The following is a 15,077-nucleotide window of genomic DNA, read 5'->3' on the forward strand; positions in this document are numbered from 1 at the left end:
AAAAAAAATTATTACTATAATTAAAAAAAACTATCAAAATAAAAAGAATAATTAACAATAAGAATAGATTTATAAAAACAAAAACAAAAAATCATAAAAAAAATATATATTGTTTTAATAATGTATTTTTTATTTACCTCTCTTATTATACATTTTAACATAGTTATTTCAAGTGTAGGGTCGAGATCGTTACAAAACACTCTTTCACATTTTTTTATCGGTTTAGGTTATTTTAAATGTTTTTAGTTATTTTGAATGTTTTTAGTTAATCTCCTTCTTCTCATATCTCAATGTTCGAACTTTAAAACTCTAAAATGTATGAACGAGTACATGTTAAAAATACTTTGATAATAAAATCAGTAATATAATCAAGAGTAATCTAAATACGATCATCTACATTTTTATTTTTTGATCTGTATTCATAAGTGTTGAAATATGTTTATGATTAGTAAAATCTTAAGACTCGTCATCTAATAAATAAATTTTATCAATAAACTTAATTAATTAAGAATTATATTTAATGTTGTTTATGATGACATCTAATATGTGTGAAGGAGGTAAATATTATTAAATTTTAAAACAAAGTTTGATTTTAAATTGTGTGACTCATTTCTCGTAAAAGTGTACTTCTTTTATTATTACATAAATAGATAAATTAATAGTTTGTTGGTTGAAAACAACTCGATTCAATCGCAATAAATTTGACAAAAAAATACATATAAAAACAAGAGGCACACGTGGCTTTTATGACAACTCCTTAGCCGAAAACAAGAGAAATTTAATACCTATTAGCACCGCCAACAAACAATAAATACAACGAGACATTTAAAAAAAAAAATACAATTTCTTCACTATTGTAAACTAATTAAATTAATAAGCATTTCGCGATATAAATTATAAAAATATTTTTGGATAAAGTTTATAAATAAAAAACAAATAAGCGTTGTAATTAAGAATGTTGTCTTTTAAAATAAATATATTATAATCTCAACTACTATTATGATAGAATGATTGGAAGAGATTTAAATTAACATAAGTTTCTTCGAAAATGGCTTTAACCTTTTTGCAATTAAAAATAAGAATTAGGGTTGGATTATGTTGACTTTTGGGCATTGGAGTCATAGTAATGGGGATCATAATGTGTAACCAGAAGAAGATTTAAGTTTTTTTAGTCATTATTAGAGCCAAAGTGTCATCATTGCACGTAATGAAGTTCAGAATTCAACTTTCTCAAACTAAAATAAGGTTTTCATTTTAAATTATGATAATTCTTAATTATAATGTGATATCGAGTTAAATATTTTAGTAAAGATAATAGAGTTCTTGTTATTTATAAAAAAATATATAAATATTTTTTATTATCAACTAATGTTTGGATTTAAATTTAAAAAGTTAATATACATAATAATTAAAATTTAAACTGATCAGTTTAAAGAAGATTGTGGTTGGAATCGGTTCTTATTAAACCGGTTGATCTGTATAGATATAGGATTAGAAAGACGATTCTTCGATTATCACATCAAAATTAAAAAGTTATTGAACTGTAATTAATTCTCAGAAGATAAAAACTCATTAAAAATACCATCACAAAGAAGTAAAGAAATTTGGATATTATTTAGGGCAGTTTTCTTGAAGTTAAAGGCAGTGGATTGGAAAACACATATCTAAGCGTGTGATCGTTTGAAAAATACAGCACAACTATTTACACCAACATCGTAAGAGACAGCAACTATGATATGAAATATAATTTATTCTACCTTTGTCAAATACTCACTCAAACGCAATCTTTTTCTATACCAAAATCCTTTCTCTTTGATGTTGACAAAAAGGAAACCAAATCTGCAAACATACGTGTTCACCATTGCTTGCTGAATCGACAAAATCCATCTTCTTATTTTAAATAAATATACAAAATATAGGTAAATGCTAAGTCTACTGAGAAGGATTATTGGATCATCCAATTTCTATTATCACGTTGGAGATGTCTATATGTTGGCGTAAATGGGGTGTGTTGGAAGTCTCACATCGACTAGAGATAAGTTCAATTTATAATATATAAGTGAGGTGCAAACCTCACCTTGTAAGCTAATTTTGTGGAATTGAGTTAGACTTAAAGTCCACTTCTAAAAAAGATGTTCAGCATAGAAATACAAACTTTGATGAGATATGAGTCAAATCACGTAAGATATTAACATCATTTTTTTATTTAAAACCTTAAAATAATATGTCTTTCACTTTTATATAGTATTTTATTTTTTCATTTCTATTTAATGTGAGATATAGACTCACATTTGGATTCTCAAGAGTAAATTGGTAAAAAAATGAACCTTGAAAATTAGTGACATTTTTTGGTGTTGATAAGGTTGTTGAAAATGAGATGGAAAGTTGCATGAGGGTAAAGGAAAAGAAAAGCATAGTTTATGGTGTGGTCCATTTTGTTGAATGGAAGAAAAGGGTTTTTGTTATTGCCATGATACAACCTCAGATCAGTTAGTTGCATTCATTGTCAACCACCGCTCAGTCAATCACCTGCACCTTAAACTGCTATTCATGTGTGTCGGTGGTGCTCGTTTTTATCATTGACTTACATTTTTAATGCAAGTGTTTGGTTTAATTTCATTTTCATTTAAGAGATCAGATAATGTTCAAAATTAATTACTTTTACTTTTTCTAAATGTAATGTTTTTAGCCAAATTAAAAGTAATATAAACACAATAATAATATGTTGCTTAAGTGAAAGTGGATTGGAGTATTTCCCTTTCTCACCTCATTCTTCATCTTCCATTTTTAGATTTTAGTTTTCTCTTATCTGTGCCTTAGAGTTCTGATTAGATACTTTATATAGTGTAGATTAAATTTATAAGAAAGAAATTGTTTTCACTTTTCTTAGTTTTCTCCTGCTCTGATATAATAATATGTTCTAGATTAAATTTATAAGAATATAATAAATTATTTAAGAGTAAAAATATACTACTTTTTCTTGTTAGATTTTATGAAATTCATAAAATAAAATAAATAATTTTAAATCTATTTATTAAATTTTGGAAAGACTTGAATAATTACGACCTTGATGAATTCATAAATCTGGTACTTAATTTCTTTTTGGAAGACATGTCATTCAATCAATTCATCATTATGCAACATTCAAAGGGTTATTGCTTTCTAATTCAGTGGTTTAGTGGCTAATTAATTATTAAAAAGTTGATAGATAACCCTACTTCACCCATCCACATATTTATATATATATATATATATATATATATATATATATATATATATATATATATATATATATATATATATGTGTGTGTGTGTGTACACGTGTGTTATCTTAATTGTTTTCTCTCTATTTTTAGTAAAAAATAAAATAAAATCAGAATTTTAGGGTGATGCATCCTTTTCACAGTACTCGAAAGACGTGGGTATGTGTTTAACTTAACGTCAACTTAATCTTATGTATTTTAAAATAATACAATTATAATATATGATAAATCAAAAACCTTTTTATTTATTATAAGTTATAAATTAGTTATGACCTCCTCAAATACCCAAAAAGAATAGAAAGAAAACAAATATTATAAGGCCAACTCAATAACAACAATATAGTAGAAAACACGTTGGCATCATCTATTTTATTAATTAAACTTATTCTTCACATCAATATAATAAGACATTCTAATTACTTTTTATGTCATGTATTCACGTTTAATTTTTAAACATTCCATAATTTTTATTTATTTATTTAATAATCGAAAATTCGTTACGGGATTAGTCTTCTCACGATAAAGTAAATATAACTTTTTTAAAGTAATTTTTAATACAATTTTTTTTTAATTACCTTTAACTTAGGCGTTATTCTCTCCTTTAACATTTTCTTTAATAAAAAAATGATTTTAAGATACTTATAATTAAAGATATTAAAAGACGATCCAACTTATTAAAAGTTCAATTTAATTGAACTGAATTTGTTTTAATTATTTTTTTAATAGGGATCAAATTGAATATGACTTACTTAGCAGATTAAACAAGTTTGAACTAAATTGAAGTGAATTAACTTATGTTTATTTATTACTAAGGGAGCTAACCCATTAATTACAAAAATTTGAATTCACAAAAATTAAACCGATTCATTTTTAATCACTAAAAAAGTAAATTCGGTCCTGCTTACAATACATTAGTTAATTATTTCCAACACAAGAGGCACGATAGGTATAAATTTAAAGTTTATATTTTATAAGATATTTGTATAGAAAGATACTCACATTATTTGAAATCAAAATCTCGAATTTTTAAAAATTGAAGAATTGAAAAAGTTTATTAGAATTCTGTTATTTCTTCGTATATTAATTATTTAGAATTAATTTTAAAAAATACCATAATTAAAAACACTTGTATTTATAATTAAATTAATAACTAGTATCAATAAAAATAAGATAGATTTGGCTATAAACGTGAAGGCAAAAAGCATTCGATAAATTAATTGTTGAACACTTAACCAACCAAAGTTAGTCAAAATTGTTATTTAAAGAATAAAAAATCAACATTTATATTAACAGAGACTTTTTTTCCAGAATATATTAATTGTGTTTGGTAGAAGTTGATTTTGGGACATTAAAGATATAGTAGAAGAGTTGATTATTAAAGAATATGTTGCCAAACAACATTAATGCTAATGTTGTATTTTTTTTTTTGTGTGTGGATTTTCTATTTAACACAAAAGTAACTCGAATTTTGAAAAATAAAATAATATATATATATATATATATATATATATATATATATATATTATTTTGTAAATATTGTTTTAATCCTTACATGATGAGGAAATTTGAAGGTAATAATGTTGCAACAACTGTGTTTATTATTTTTCTCAGTTTTATTTAAATTAATTGCAACAATAATCATTAATGATGTTTAACAATAATAATTCGTTTTACAAATAAAAAACATAACTTTTATAATTATTATTTATGTCAAAAAATAGTACAAAGTGTCAACCAACTTTTATCCACAATAATAATTAGTTTCTAAATATTTAACTTTTTTATACCAAAATATTTAAAATCATTAGAGAATATTAGTAAAAATTATTTGTACTGAATTCAGTATTTTCCTGGTGAAATTATTTGAAACTATAATAAAATTTCATTTAGAAGTTTCTTTTTGTTTGTCAAAATTTATTTCAATCTTGGGCTCACCTTAAATAGCCCATATGTGAGTTGGTCTTCGTCAGAAGAGTGTTTCTCCCTAAATTATTCTACATTTCTTTATGCTTCCCCACATTTTTTTTTTATAATATCAAATTTATGTCCTGCATTTCAAAAACTTATATATTTCACTTTTTTAAATAAATTTTTAGAAATTTATTGAAAAAAAATTAAAATTTGTTAAAAAAATTTTCGAAAATTTCAACAAAATTTGAAATTTATTGAAAAAAAGTTAATTTTAGAATGCGAGAATACAAGAAAAAATGGGAGACATTTTTGTTAAGGGTGATTACCTTTTTGTATTACCTTTTCTTATTAATTATAATATTTTCTTATCACTCCTATTTAAACTATACTAATCATTTATTCAGAATTTTAATTGTAAAATTTATTTATGCTGATTTGATTTTTAAACGACTTTCAAATTTATTTTTTTAATTGTTTTGCAAATTATATGGGTTTCTCTAATTTCAACCGTGTAATTAAGGTGTATAAAGACTTTTCTCAGCTTCCAGCAAATTTTCAGAATTTTTATAATTGTTTTTGTGGTGAGATAACTTGATCACTCTGCATGATATTATACTTCAGTCTGTTTACCGTTAGACTAAAATGGAAGTCAATAAAACACTTACATTTTTTGAATAAAGCATTTATATTATATAAGAAACTGAAATCTATGATATTTTAATTCTTTGCAATTTTTTTCCATTTTATAAATAATATTTAAATAAAATAATTAAAATATCTTACATAAAATAATTGAATTTTTCTTTCATTACAAAAATTCTACTTTGAAAATATTTACTTTAAAACATACAATTTTAAAGTAAAGCTTTACAATAAAATACTAATCAATATAAAGAAATCATATCTAGTTGTAGATTTTTTTTTCATTTTCAGTGAATTTAAAATTTTTCTGTTTTAGTTTTTTAAAATATTACATAAAAAATTATAAATTTCATTTATTTTAATTGTTTCATCTAAACAACTCATTTCACTTCAAAAATATCTAAATTTATTAAATAAATTAATTAACGTTCTAAATTATCTCATTCAAATACACTATTTCTAATATATTTGGCATTGTATATATATATATATATATACACTTATTTATTTATAGAAATCTATATTATATTCAGAGCTAATGCGAACTGTAAGCGAATAAACTTTTCTGATAATAAATAATATTATAAAATTAGAAAACTTTATTATATATTTGAATAGATTAAAATAGCCTTTCTATCAAAACTAAAACATATTTTTGATAATTATCTTTTCCATTTTTCTATTTCACTATCTAGAATTTCCTGTCTCTACAACTTTATAGGTGAGGTGAGAGTAAAAAGACAAATTAAAAGCTGAGCAGTTCAGTGCATTATGCAGCATGTGATCTACACGTGTCATTAGTTGTCATTGCTAAAAAAATACATCATACCGCTTTTGTCTTCTTATTATTATACAACTTGTGTTGTAGTACACAGTTTTACGGAATCCAGGTACATTCAAACATGTTCTAACGAAACGATGAAATCTCACTGTTCCCATTTTAGCCTTTTAAGACTATCAACAATAACTTCCATATATATATATATATATATATATATATATATATATATATATATATATATATATATTCTGAAATCAAGTTTCGATAATAACAAGAATAGAGTTTGATGATTTCTATTTTGATCCTAGTGTTGCTTAGAAGGATTAAGAAAAATGAGCAGTGAGATGATATATTTTTCTTTACTTACAACAGTGATGAATTAATGGGTAGTTTCAATTGAATGTGAACTGTTAACAGCACATGGTGAGGTGTTAGACAGATAAGAGAATGAAAGAATCTGATCTCACCAATCAACAAAATGCCTAAATTAACAATTAATAATGAAATGAAACAATATTCAAAAGAAGAAACAAAGTAAAAAAGCCATGACAGATCAGATAATAATGTTGGTCTGCGAGGCCACCCTCCTGTTCTTTTGCCAACTAAGCTCAGCTCAGCTATCAGACAACCCTTTTAAAGCACTCACCCGTGCCAACTGTACCTGTAACAAAAGTTCATACTTTATCATTCAAAAACAAAATCTGATCAAAGAATGATTCGTGGTAACAGTACTAACATGTTTTTGCAGTTGTATTTTTCTACAACCGTCTCCTTAATAACATCAGAACATGAACTCATGTGTTTAGTACTATACTTTATATATGTCATAATCAAGTTGCAACTAAAGAAACTAGGTATTGATATTAACTAATGCAATTAAACTAAGTAAGAATCATTTATAAGTACACATGATCTGGCTAGAGATGTCATGCTATCGCGAGACACACCTGTATGAGGAATTATAGAGGATGGTTTGGAAATGATGGTGAATGGGGCCCAGGGTGCCGTTGGATAAAAGTTGTGAGCTGGTAGGCCAATGGTCTCCGTTGGATGATGATACTGATAGAGAGGGTACACTGGCATTACTGTGTTTCCACCCACAATCCCCTGCCTAGGGTACACATGGGACATCTGCTGGTAGGCCCCACCATTGCCATAGCTCAGTTTCTGTCCACAAAAGTTCATACTATTGGTATTACTAAGTTACATACAATAATAGTTATTCACTTTCTATGAAAAAAGAAAAGAAAATGCTGTTGTTCAAGAACTGATGGAACAGTGCCGACATGTTATGTTACAATCACATTATTACCTGGTTGTAATTGTAGTTTATGTCTGTCACAATGTAGGTTGGAGTGTACCTGAATGAGAAGAGGGAAGTTAAAAGTATGTAAAAGTTTGAGTTCATGATGGATAGAGAAAAGCACGTGACAAACCCATAGAAAGGAAGAGGGTGATTGTGGAAGGGCATAGCAGTTGTTCTGAGTGGATGATAATATGGCTGCACGTGATTCCCTGCTGCATTGTTCTTCACCACCACTCCACTGTTTGATCCTCCTGCCAGTAGCATCTCAATGTTAGACCCCCATGATGTTCATAATCACCAAAACACCATCATTCATTCAGATGTATCAATTCATCCATCATTCATTCAACATGCAGCAAAAACTACTTTCCACAAAAACTGAAAATGCTACATTGCATTGCATGCACATGAATATGTAAGTCTGTTCTACCAAAGTAGTTAAAAAGGGGAAAAGAAAACAAGATTCATTTGTTTACCTTGTGGGTGTGGAGGTGGTGAAGCAGTGGAAGAAGACCTTGGACGACGAGCACCTAAGAAAGCCAGATTGCAGTTGGCTCGACGGCCATTGATAACAAGAGTTGCAGAGTCCTCGCAAGCTTTTTTGGCAGCCTCAGCCTCTTTGAAAGTCACCTTTTTTTTATATTATTCAGAACAAAAATAAAAACAAAAACTGATTAACTGACTGCTGTATAGAATATAGGTAGCTTCATTGAATCAATATATAAACGATGTACTTACAAAGCCATAGCCTTTGGATTTGCCAGTAAGCTTATCAGAAATGATGACAGCTTCAAGGATCTCACCGTACTTTTCAAAATGGTCTCTGAGGGCATCCTTGGGAGTCTCCCATGCCAGGCCTCCAACAAAAACCTTGGTGAGAGTGGTGTCCCCAAATTCTCCAACGTTGTTGTTTTTGGGACTTGTGTTGGTGGTCATCATGGTGTTGTTTGAGTGAGAGAGATCTTTGTTTGTAGGGAAGAAGAAGAAAGATAGGTGTAGGTGAATAGGTGAAGGTGTTGAGTTGAGTTGAGTAGACGTTAAGTTTGATGAAGAGAATTTGGAGGAAGGTGAGGAGTTAATTTTATAGAGAAGAGTGAAATAAAAAAAAGTAAAGATAGAGAGAGAGAGAAAGAGAGGCATGCATGACAGAAAGAACAGATAGACTATGATGAGGCATTAGACCGTCATCAACGTGACTGATCACACCAATCACTCAAATATCTCTTCTCTTCTCTTCTCTTTCTCCTATTTTCTCTCTCTATTTCTCACCATTCACTGTACCTTAGCTGGACTTCGAATATGCTTTACACTAATGTTAATCAACATTTATTAACGTACAGACATGCCTATTCAATCGACTCTGCAACTAGGATAAATTATTACAACCAAATGCTACTTTTTCTTGACCAAACTTTTCACTGTACAGAGAAGATTTTACTGTCAACTATCCATTTCCAAGTTGTGTGTGAATGTTGTGAATACGAATCTCCTTAAGGTAATAAAAGGGTAAGCGTTAATCACTCCAAAAATAGGATATATTTGGTAGAGGGCATGTGAAAGTAGGAAGGAGGAAAGTTAGAAAAAAAAAGATAATGGGTCCACAGAGAATGGGTTCAGTGTAAAATAGGAAAGAGTGTCTATCAGTTTTTATTACAATAAGAATTAAAGAATTGAAAAATAAATGTTGGATAAGATTATATAAATGAGTGTAAATTTTATTTTAAGAGTGAGATTTAAGGTTAGATAGGATACCTTTTAAGAAGAATCACCATAATCGAAATATGATAATGTCACCTTTTCTTTCTGGTTATTACAGATAAACATGGGATTAGGATCCTAAAGAAGAGGTAAGAATTGAATCATTGGTGTCTGTCTGGCCATGATTCCTAGGAATAAATGACGCAGAAGAAGCACAACTGAAACGTGATACACACCGTGGCCAGCTATTCTCATTTGCAAATCTCAATCTCAAATAATCACTTGACTGTTTTTGTATAAATTAACATCAAATATAGAAAACACACTCATGAATCATGTAGCCAGGAAGTAGTAGAGTTAAGGACTAATAAGTTTGCTTATTTGCGTACTTCTGAGTTGTTAGAAATAGGTATTAAATCTAATTCAATCTCGTGTGATAGTAGAAATTGGATAATCTAATATTGGTCTGACAACGGATGAAATAGAAACATAAAAATGTTTATTTAGAACTCGTTAGAATAAGTTCTAACCTAGCTCTCATACCATATTAGAAAATGAATTTTAAGCATAACTTAACTTCACAATACCAGCTTGTAAGGTAAGGTTTGCACCTCACTTATATATTATAATTTGATCTTATCTCTAATCCATCTTAGACTTTCAACATGAATTAGCAAGCCACTGTATCAATTTACGAAAACTTAAAACAATAAAAAAATGGCAATTTTTCAATTCTAAACTATGATATATCTTAACAAACTTGGATTTTAGAAAAATATAACAAGGGCTGTGTCTTTTTTAAAATGTTTTTAGTGTCCGAGTGTATATATTAGAAGAAAAATATATTTTTAATAATTTTTTGACAATTTTTTTATAAATATTTATATAACTGTGATTAGTATACGAATAAAATAATAATTATAAAAAATTATGAAAAAGTTATTAAAATATTATAATCCTGTAAAAAAACACTTAAGAAACACATGAAAGTGCAAAATGACTTCTTGAAACGAGATTTGGTAAAGAAGAAATGCAAAAAAGTTAAAATTGTCTGGTCTCGACCACATCTCTTCATCTCGTAATACTAAATGTGGTTTGACTAAGAACTAGCATAATAACACATTACATATTTTCATTATACAAAAAATTTAAAGAAATATATCATATTAAAAGAATATCAAATTAAAGTATAAAAGATGAATGGCAGGGTGGAAGTGCATAGATATAACTTCACCTATTTATTTCGTAATATTAAATAAAGTTTGACTGATAACTATAAAATAATGACACGTTATATATTTTCGTTATAAAAATTTTAAAGCATATATTATATTAAAAAATATATCATATTAAACTATAAAATAAGGTCAAAATTTTTACTTCTTAAATATTTAATTGTATTTATCACACAACAATAAAGAAATTGAAAAGGACAAAAATGATGTTAGTTGTGACCCACAATTTGACCTTTCGAGAGTTTCACACACCTAAATTTCTAGCACATCTCATATTCCTAAGTAGAGCTAGACTAATATGCAACAAATATTAATTTTTATTTTAGTAATGTAATTTATTCTAATTTCATATATTTTCACATTAAATACAACATTAGTTATTCTTGTAAATATCAAGATCAAGGAAGGTTTAATGTCAGTGTTAAAAAAGTAATTTAATTAAATAAAAGTTGTGTTAGTAATTAGATTAAGGTTCTATTTTTTTCAAAATAATTTTATTTTATTTTTTCTTTGAAAAAGTTGTGTTAAATAAATAGATTTGTTAATGTGTAAAAAGTGATTTTTAAACAAATTAATTTTTGTGAGGAACTGCAAAATTGTTTTAAAAACCGATTATATTTTTCAAAACCATTTTTTAAAAATTATTTATCTTCTCTTTACATGTTATTATTTTTTGTTTATGTTTTCAAAGATAGGAGATAATATGATTGATCATCTTGACAAACTTTTCCCTTATCTAGTCAGATTCTTCGTTTAAGTAAGTTGATTTTTTGTTTCTTTCTTAGGTTTGTTTGTTTTTCTTTTGCATGTAGTCTCCCTTCAATTGCATGCATTTGTCATGTGAGTCATCAATGTGAATATCTACTAATTACTTACCATAATGGTATGAATTTATAATTATTATAATGTTTTTATGTGTAGATGAAAAATCATATATGAGATTGAAGGAATCTTGGTATCCCTAGAGCAATTAAAGTTGTCATACCATGTGAGGAAAGCTAATTTTTACTCTTACATGTTTGTTTTACATTAATTTTCGGTATGGACACTAAATTGGCATTGTTAAGATTCAATTGATATGTTTAATAGTTGTAGATAGTAAAATTAAATGCTTTAATTTCATTGAATGCTTATAATGGTTTGAGGCAGTGAGTTTTATTTAGTATGCATGGATGAATGTGGTTCAAGATTGAATTAGTACAATTGTAAATTTGAGATTTATTATGGATAGTACTGTCATTTCATAGTAATTTTATTGTCTGCATTATGTAGAGTCACTTAGCGAAGGTGTTCGTCATTAGGAGACAACAAAGTCAGAGAACTCGTTAACTTAGAGGTTATTGGACGAGAGCATTCTCGTTGAACAATTTCAAAGTTAGAGAATTCATTGACTTGATGGTAGTTGGATGAGAGTACCCTCACTGAGTGGCACCAGAGTCGAATAATTTACCAAATTGGTTGTCATTAGTCGTCTTGTGGATTTTTTTTCTCTATAGACTCTTTCACATCTTTATTACCACTACTAAACCCACATGCATTTTATTTCCTCAGTTGTACCCTTTGACTATAGATGTAGTTTATTTTTTTTAAAAAAATATAAATTTTTATTTGAAAAAAAATATTTAAAATTATATATAGAAATTTTGTTTAGAAAAATATAAAAATAGAAAATTAAAAATATAACAAAGTATCAAATTTTTTAATTGAAATTTACAAAATTTTTGAAATAGAAAAGTTATTAAATAAATATTTATAAAAATATAAAAATAGAAATTTTAAGATATAGAAAATTATAGAATATTTAATTAAAAATTCATAAAATTCTGAAAATAAAAAAAGTATAGATATTTATTTAAGAAATTTTATTTTAGAAAAAAATATAAAAATAGTAATTTAAAAGTATATCAAATATTTGAAATAAATTTGATTATTTTTATCGTATTTAAATATATAAATGTAAAGAAATATTTTTATGGGATTTAGTGTTTCTATATTTAATTATTTAAACATGAATATGTTTTTTTTTAATTTTTTTTCTAGAGTTGTTCTTCTTGCACCTTCATAAGTTATTTATTAGTTAATTTTTTTATGTAAACTAATGTTTTTATATTTTAATTCATAATATATTTTTGTAATATGTGTTATTTTTTAATATATTGTGTCGTTTATTTAATAATTTTTAACATGTGATGTGGTTTATTTATGTATTATTAATTTTTGAATTTTTGTTGTTATTGTTATTAGTTTGATAAACATTTAGTGTGATAAATATGTTTATTGTAGATTGTGATTAACATTATAAGATGAATAATTATCTATTTTAATTAATCAGTTCTTAAATAAATTCGAATTTTGTGTCCGAATTTTCTCTCTTTGCAAATGAAGCAGTGGAGGGTGATTATAGAAATAAGTTTACCACTAAAGAAATATTCTTCTTACATGATGATTTAATCTAATGAGTTCGAAAAACTGAATTCGATCTTGGATTTTAGTAGTCATTATTAGATCTGACACAACAATCGGTGAAGTTAGAAGAAAGAAATTCGTTTTGTTAGGTTGTGAAAGGAGTGAAAAGTATAATGTTCAATCGAGTATATCCGGAACAAGAAAATGTGAGTGTCCATTTAAGTTGACGGGTAAACCCTATTATAATTGAGAGGGTTGAGTTTTAAAGGTTATGTGCGATTATCACAACCATTAATTAGCGCAGACTTTGGTTGATCATCCTTTTGCTGGGAGGTTAAATTCTGCTGAATAGTCAATTCTTGTTGACATTACTAAGAGTCAAGTAAAGCCCTCAAATATTCTATTGACTCTTGAAGAACATAATGATGCTAATGTGACAACTATAAAATATATATATAGCATCCCCTAACTACTCATATGAATGTGCGAGTGTCGTGACGTCCCAAGCATATCTTGGCAAACATTCAAGTCTCGAAAGAAAAGTAGGTACGACACTAGAATGAGAATGTCACTCTTATTTGCAAAAATTGTGCATTCAACCAGATGCAATATGTACGCACGAGTAACGCACACCCAAAGCTCCTACTCACAACACTCCTTGTAGACCTCCCTAAGCCAGCTCAGCCTAACTTTTGGATTGTGTGTTCGTGCCATCTCAACTATAGCTTTGACACGGTTCCCACCCAACAAATTCATGATATGAGATCAAGCAATCCATGATCGGCATACTCATAAGATAAGTTCAGCAGGGAACTCAATCCAAACATTGTGATAAATGGCTCAACAGCCTCGTGATAAAATCCATTTTTATTTTTACTTTTTTCGCATAGGAGATCACCTTGATCTCCCATTAATCCTACATAACAACAACAAAAAAACATAACAAAACAAAAATTTAATCAACAAATTAACATTTAGGTTGTGTACTAATACAACCTTGCCATATGGCAAATGCAACATTCTCCATGTAATGGTAAGCAGGGAGGTGTATTGTTGACCTTCATCACTTCACTATGCACCTCCAAGTTTAACTGAAAATCCAATTTTTCCCCTCTATCCTTTTACACCTCTAACATAGAATGTTTGACCAAAAAAGATTCCTTTTCAATTTTCAAAAACTAAAACCCTAAGCCTTTATCTCTTGCGTCTCCTCTGATACTCTCATTCTCTCATTTGCCTCTTTCCTCACTTTCACTCTCTCGCGCCCTCTTCCTTCCTTTCGTTTCTTTTGGTTTTGCCGGCAATTGGTGGTGGTGAGGTGGTCTTCGTTGGTGGTGGATCTGCTCTCCTCTCGCGTGTTCTTTTTTGCACTAAGGTTCGTCTCCTTGTTCTATGCTCGTTCATTTTTTATCCATTGTTAATGCATGCATACGTGGATTGAATGGATGAATTTGATTTCATTGTATGCATCTGGATTAAATGTATGCATTTGTGGATTGAATGTATGAATTGAACTGAAAGGATGTGCTCCAAAATGTGACTTAGAGGCGTTAACCACACTTCGAAGTAAGGTTAAGGCCTCCCCGGCGTTTGAAAGCCAGTTGAGGGCTCGCCATCCACAAGACACCTCCCTGCTTACCCATTATACAGAGCATGTTACATTTGTCATATGGCAAGACTGAGTTAGTACATAACCTAAATGTTAATTTGTCCTTAGTTGGCTAATTCTTTTTTTGTTATGTAGGATAAATGGGAGATCAAAGTGATCTCCCATTGGAAAAAAGTAAAAAAAAATGGATTTTATTGAGTCTTTTATCATGATATCTAGATTAAGT

General features: G+C 27.8%; 1 protein-coding gene across 1 annotated transcript; it reads right to left on the reverse strand.

The window, feature by feature from the left end:
* Positions 1–6,942: 6,942 nt before the first annotated feature.
* On the reverse strand, positions 6,943–9,060 carry LOC106778170 (probable RNA-binding protein ARP1). The gene is made up of 6 exons (XM_014666098.2): positions 8,642–9,060; positions 8,380–8,533; positions 8,034–8,154; positions 7,910–7,958; positions 7,545–7,764; positions 6,943–7,258 (listed from the first exon to the last, which is right to left on the reverse strand). Exons 1-6 carry the CDS (start codon positions 9,041–9,043, stop codon positions 7,218–7,220), a joined length of 987 nt encoding a protein of 328 aa, XP_014521584.2. The 5' UTR covers positions 9,044–9,060; the 3' UTR covers positions 6,943–7,217.
* Positions 9,061–15,077: the final 6,017 nt, after the last annotated feature.

The sequence above is a fragment of the Vigna radiata genome, unplaced genomic scaffold (assembly GCF_000741045.1).
Source record: "Vigna radiata var. radiata cultivar VC1973A unplaced genomic scaffold, Vradiata_ver6 scaffold_215, whole genome shotgun sequence".
Lineage (NCBI taxonomy): Eukaryota > Viridiplantae > Streptophyta > Magnoliopsida > Fabales > Fabaceae > Vigna > Vigna radiata.

Coding starts and splice junctions, on each gene's coding strand:
- LOC106778170 (XM_014666098.2), bottom strand. CDS start 9,043: ATGCCTCTCTTTCTCTCTCTCTCTATCTTTACTTTTTTTTATTTCACT. Junction 8,534..8,641: donor AATCCAAAGGCTATGGCTTT/GTAAGTACATCG, acceptor TATAAAAAAAAG/GTGACTTTCAAAGAGGCTGA. Junction 8,155..8,379: donor ACCACCTCCACACCCACAAG/GTAAACAAATGA, acceptor TGCTACTGGCAG/GAGGATCAAACAGTGGAGTG.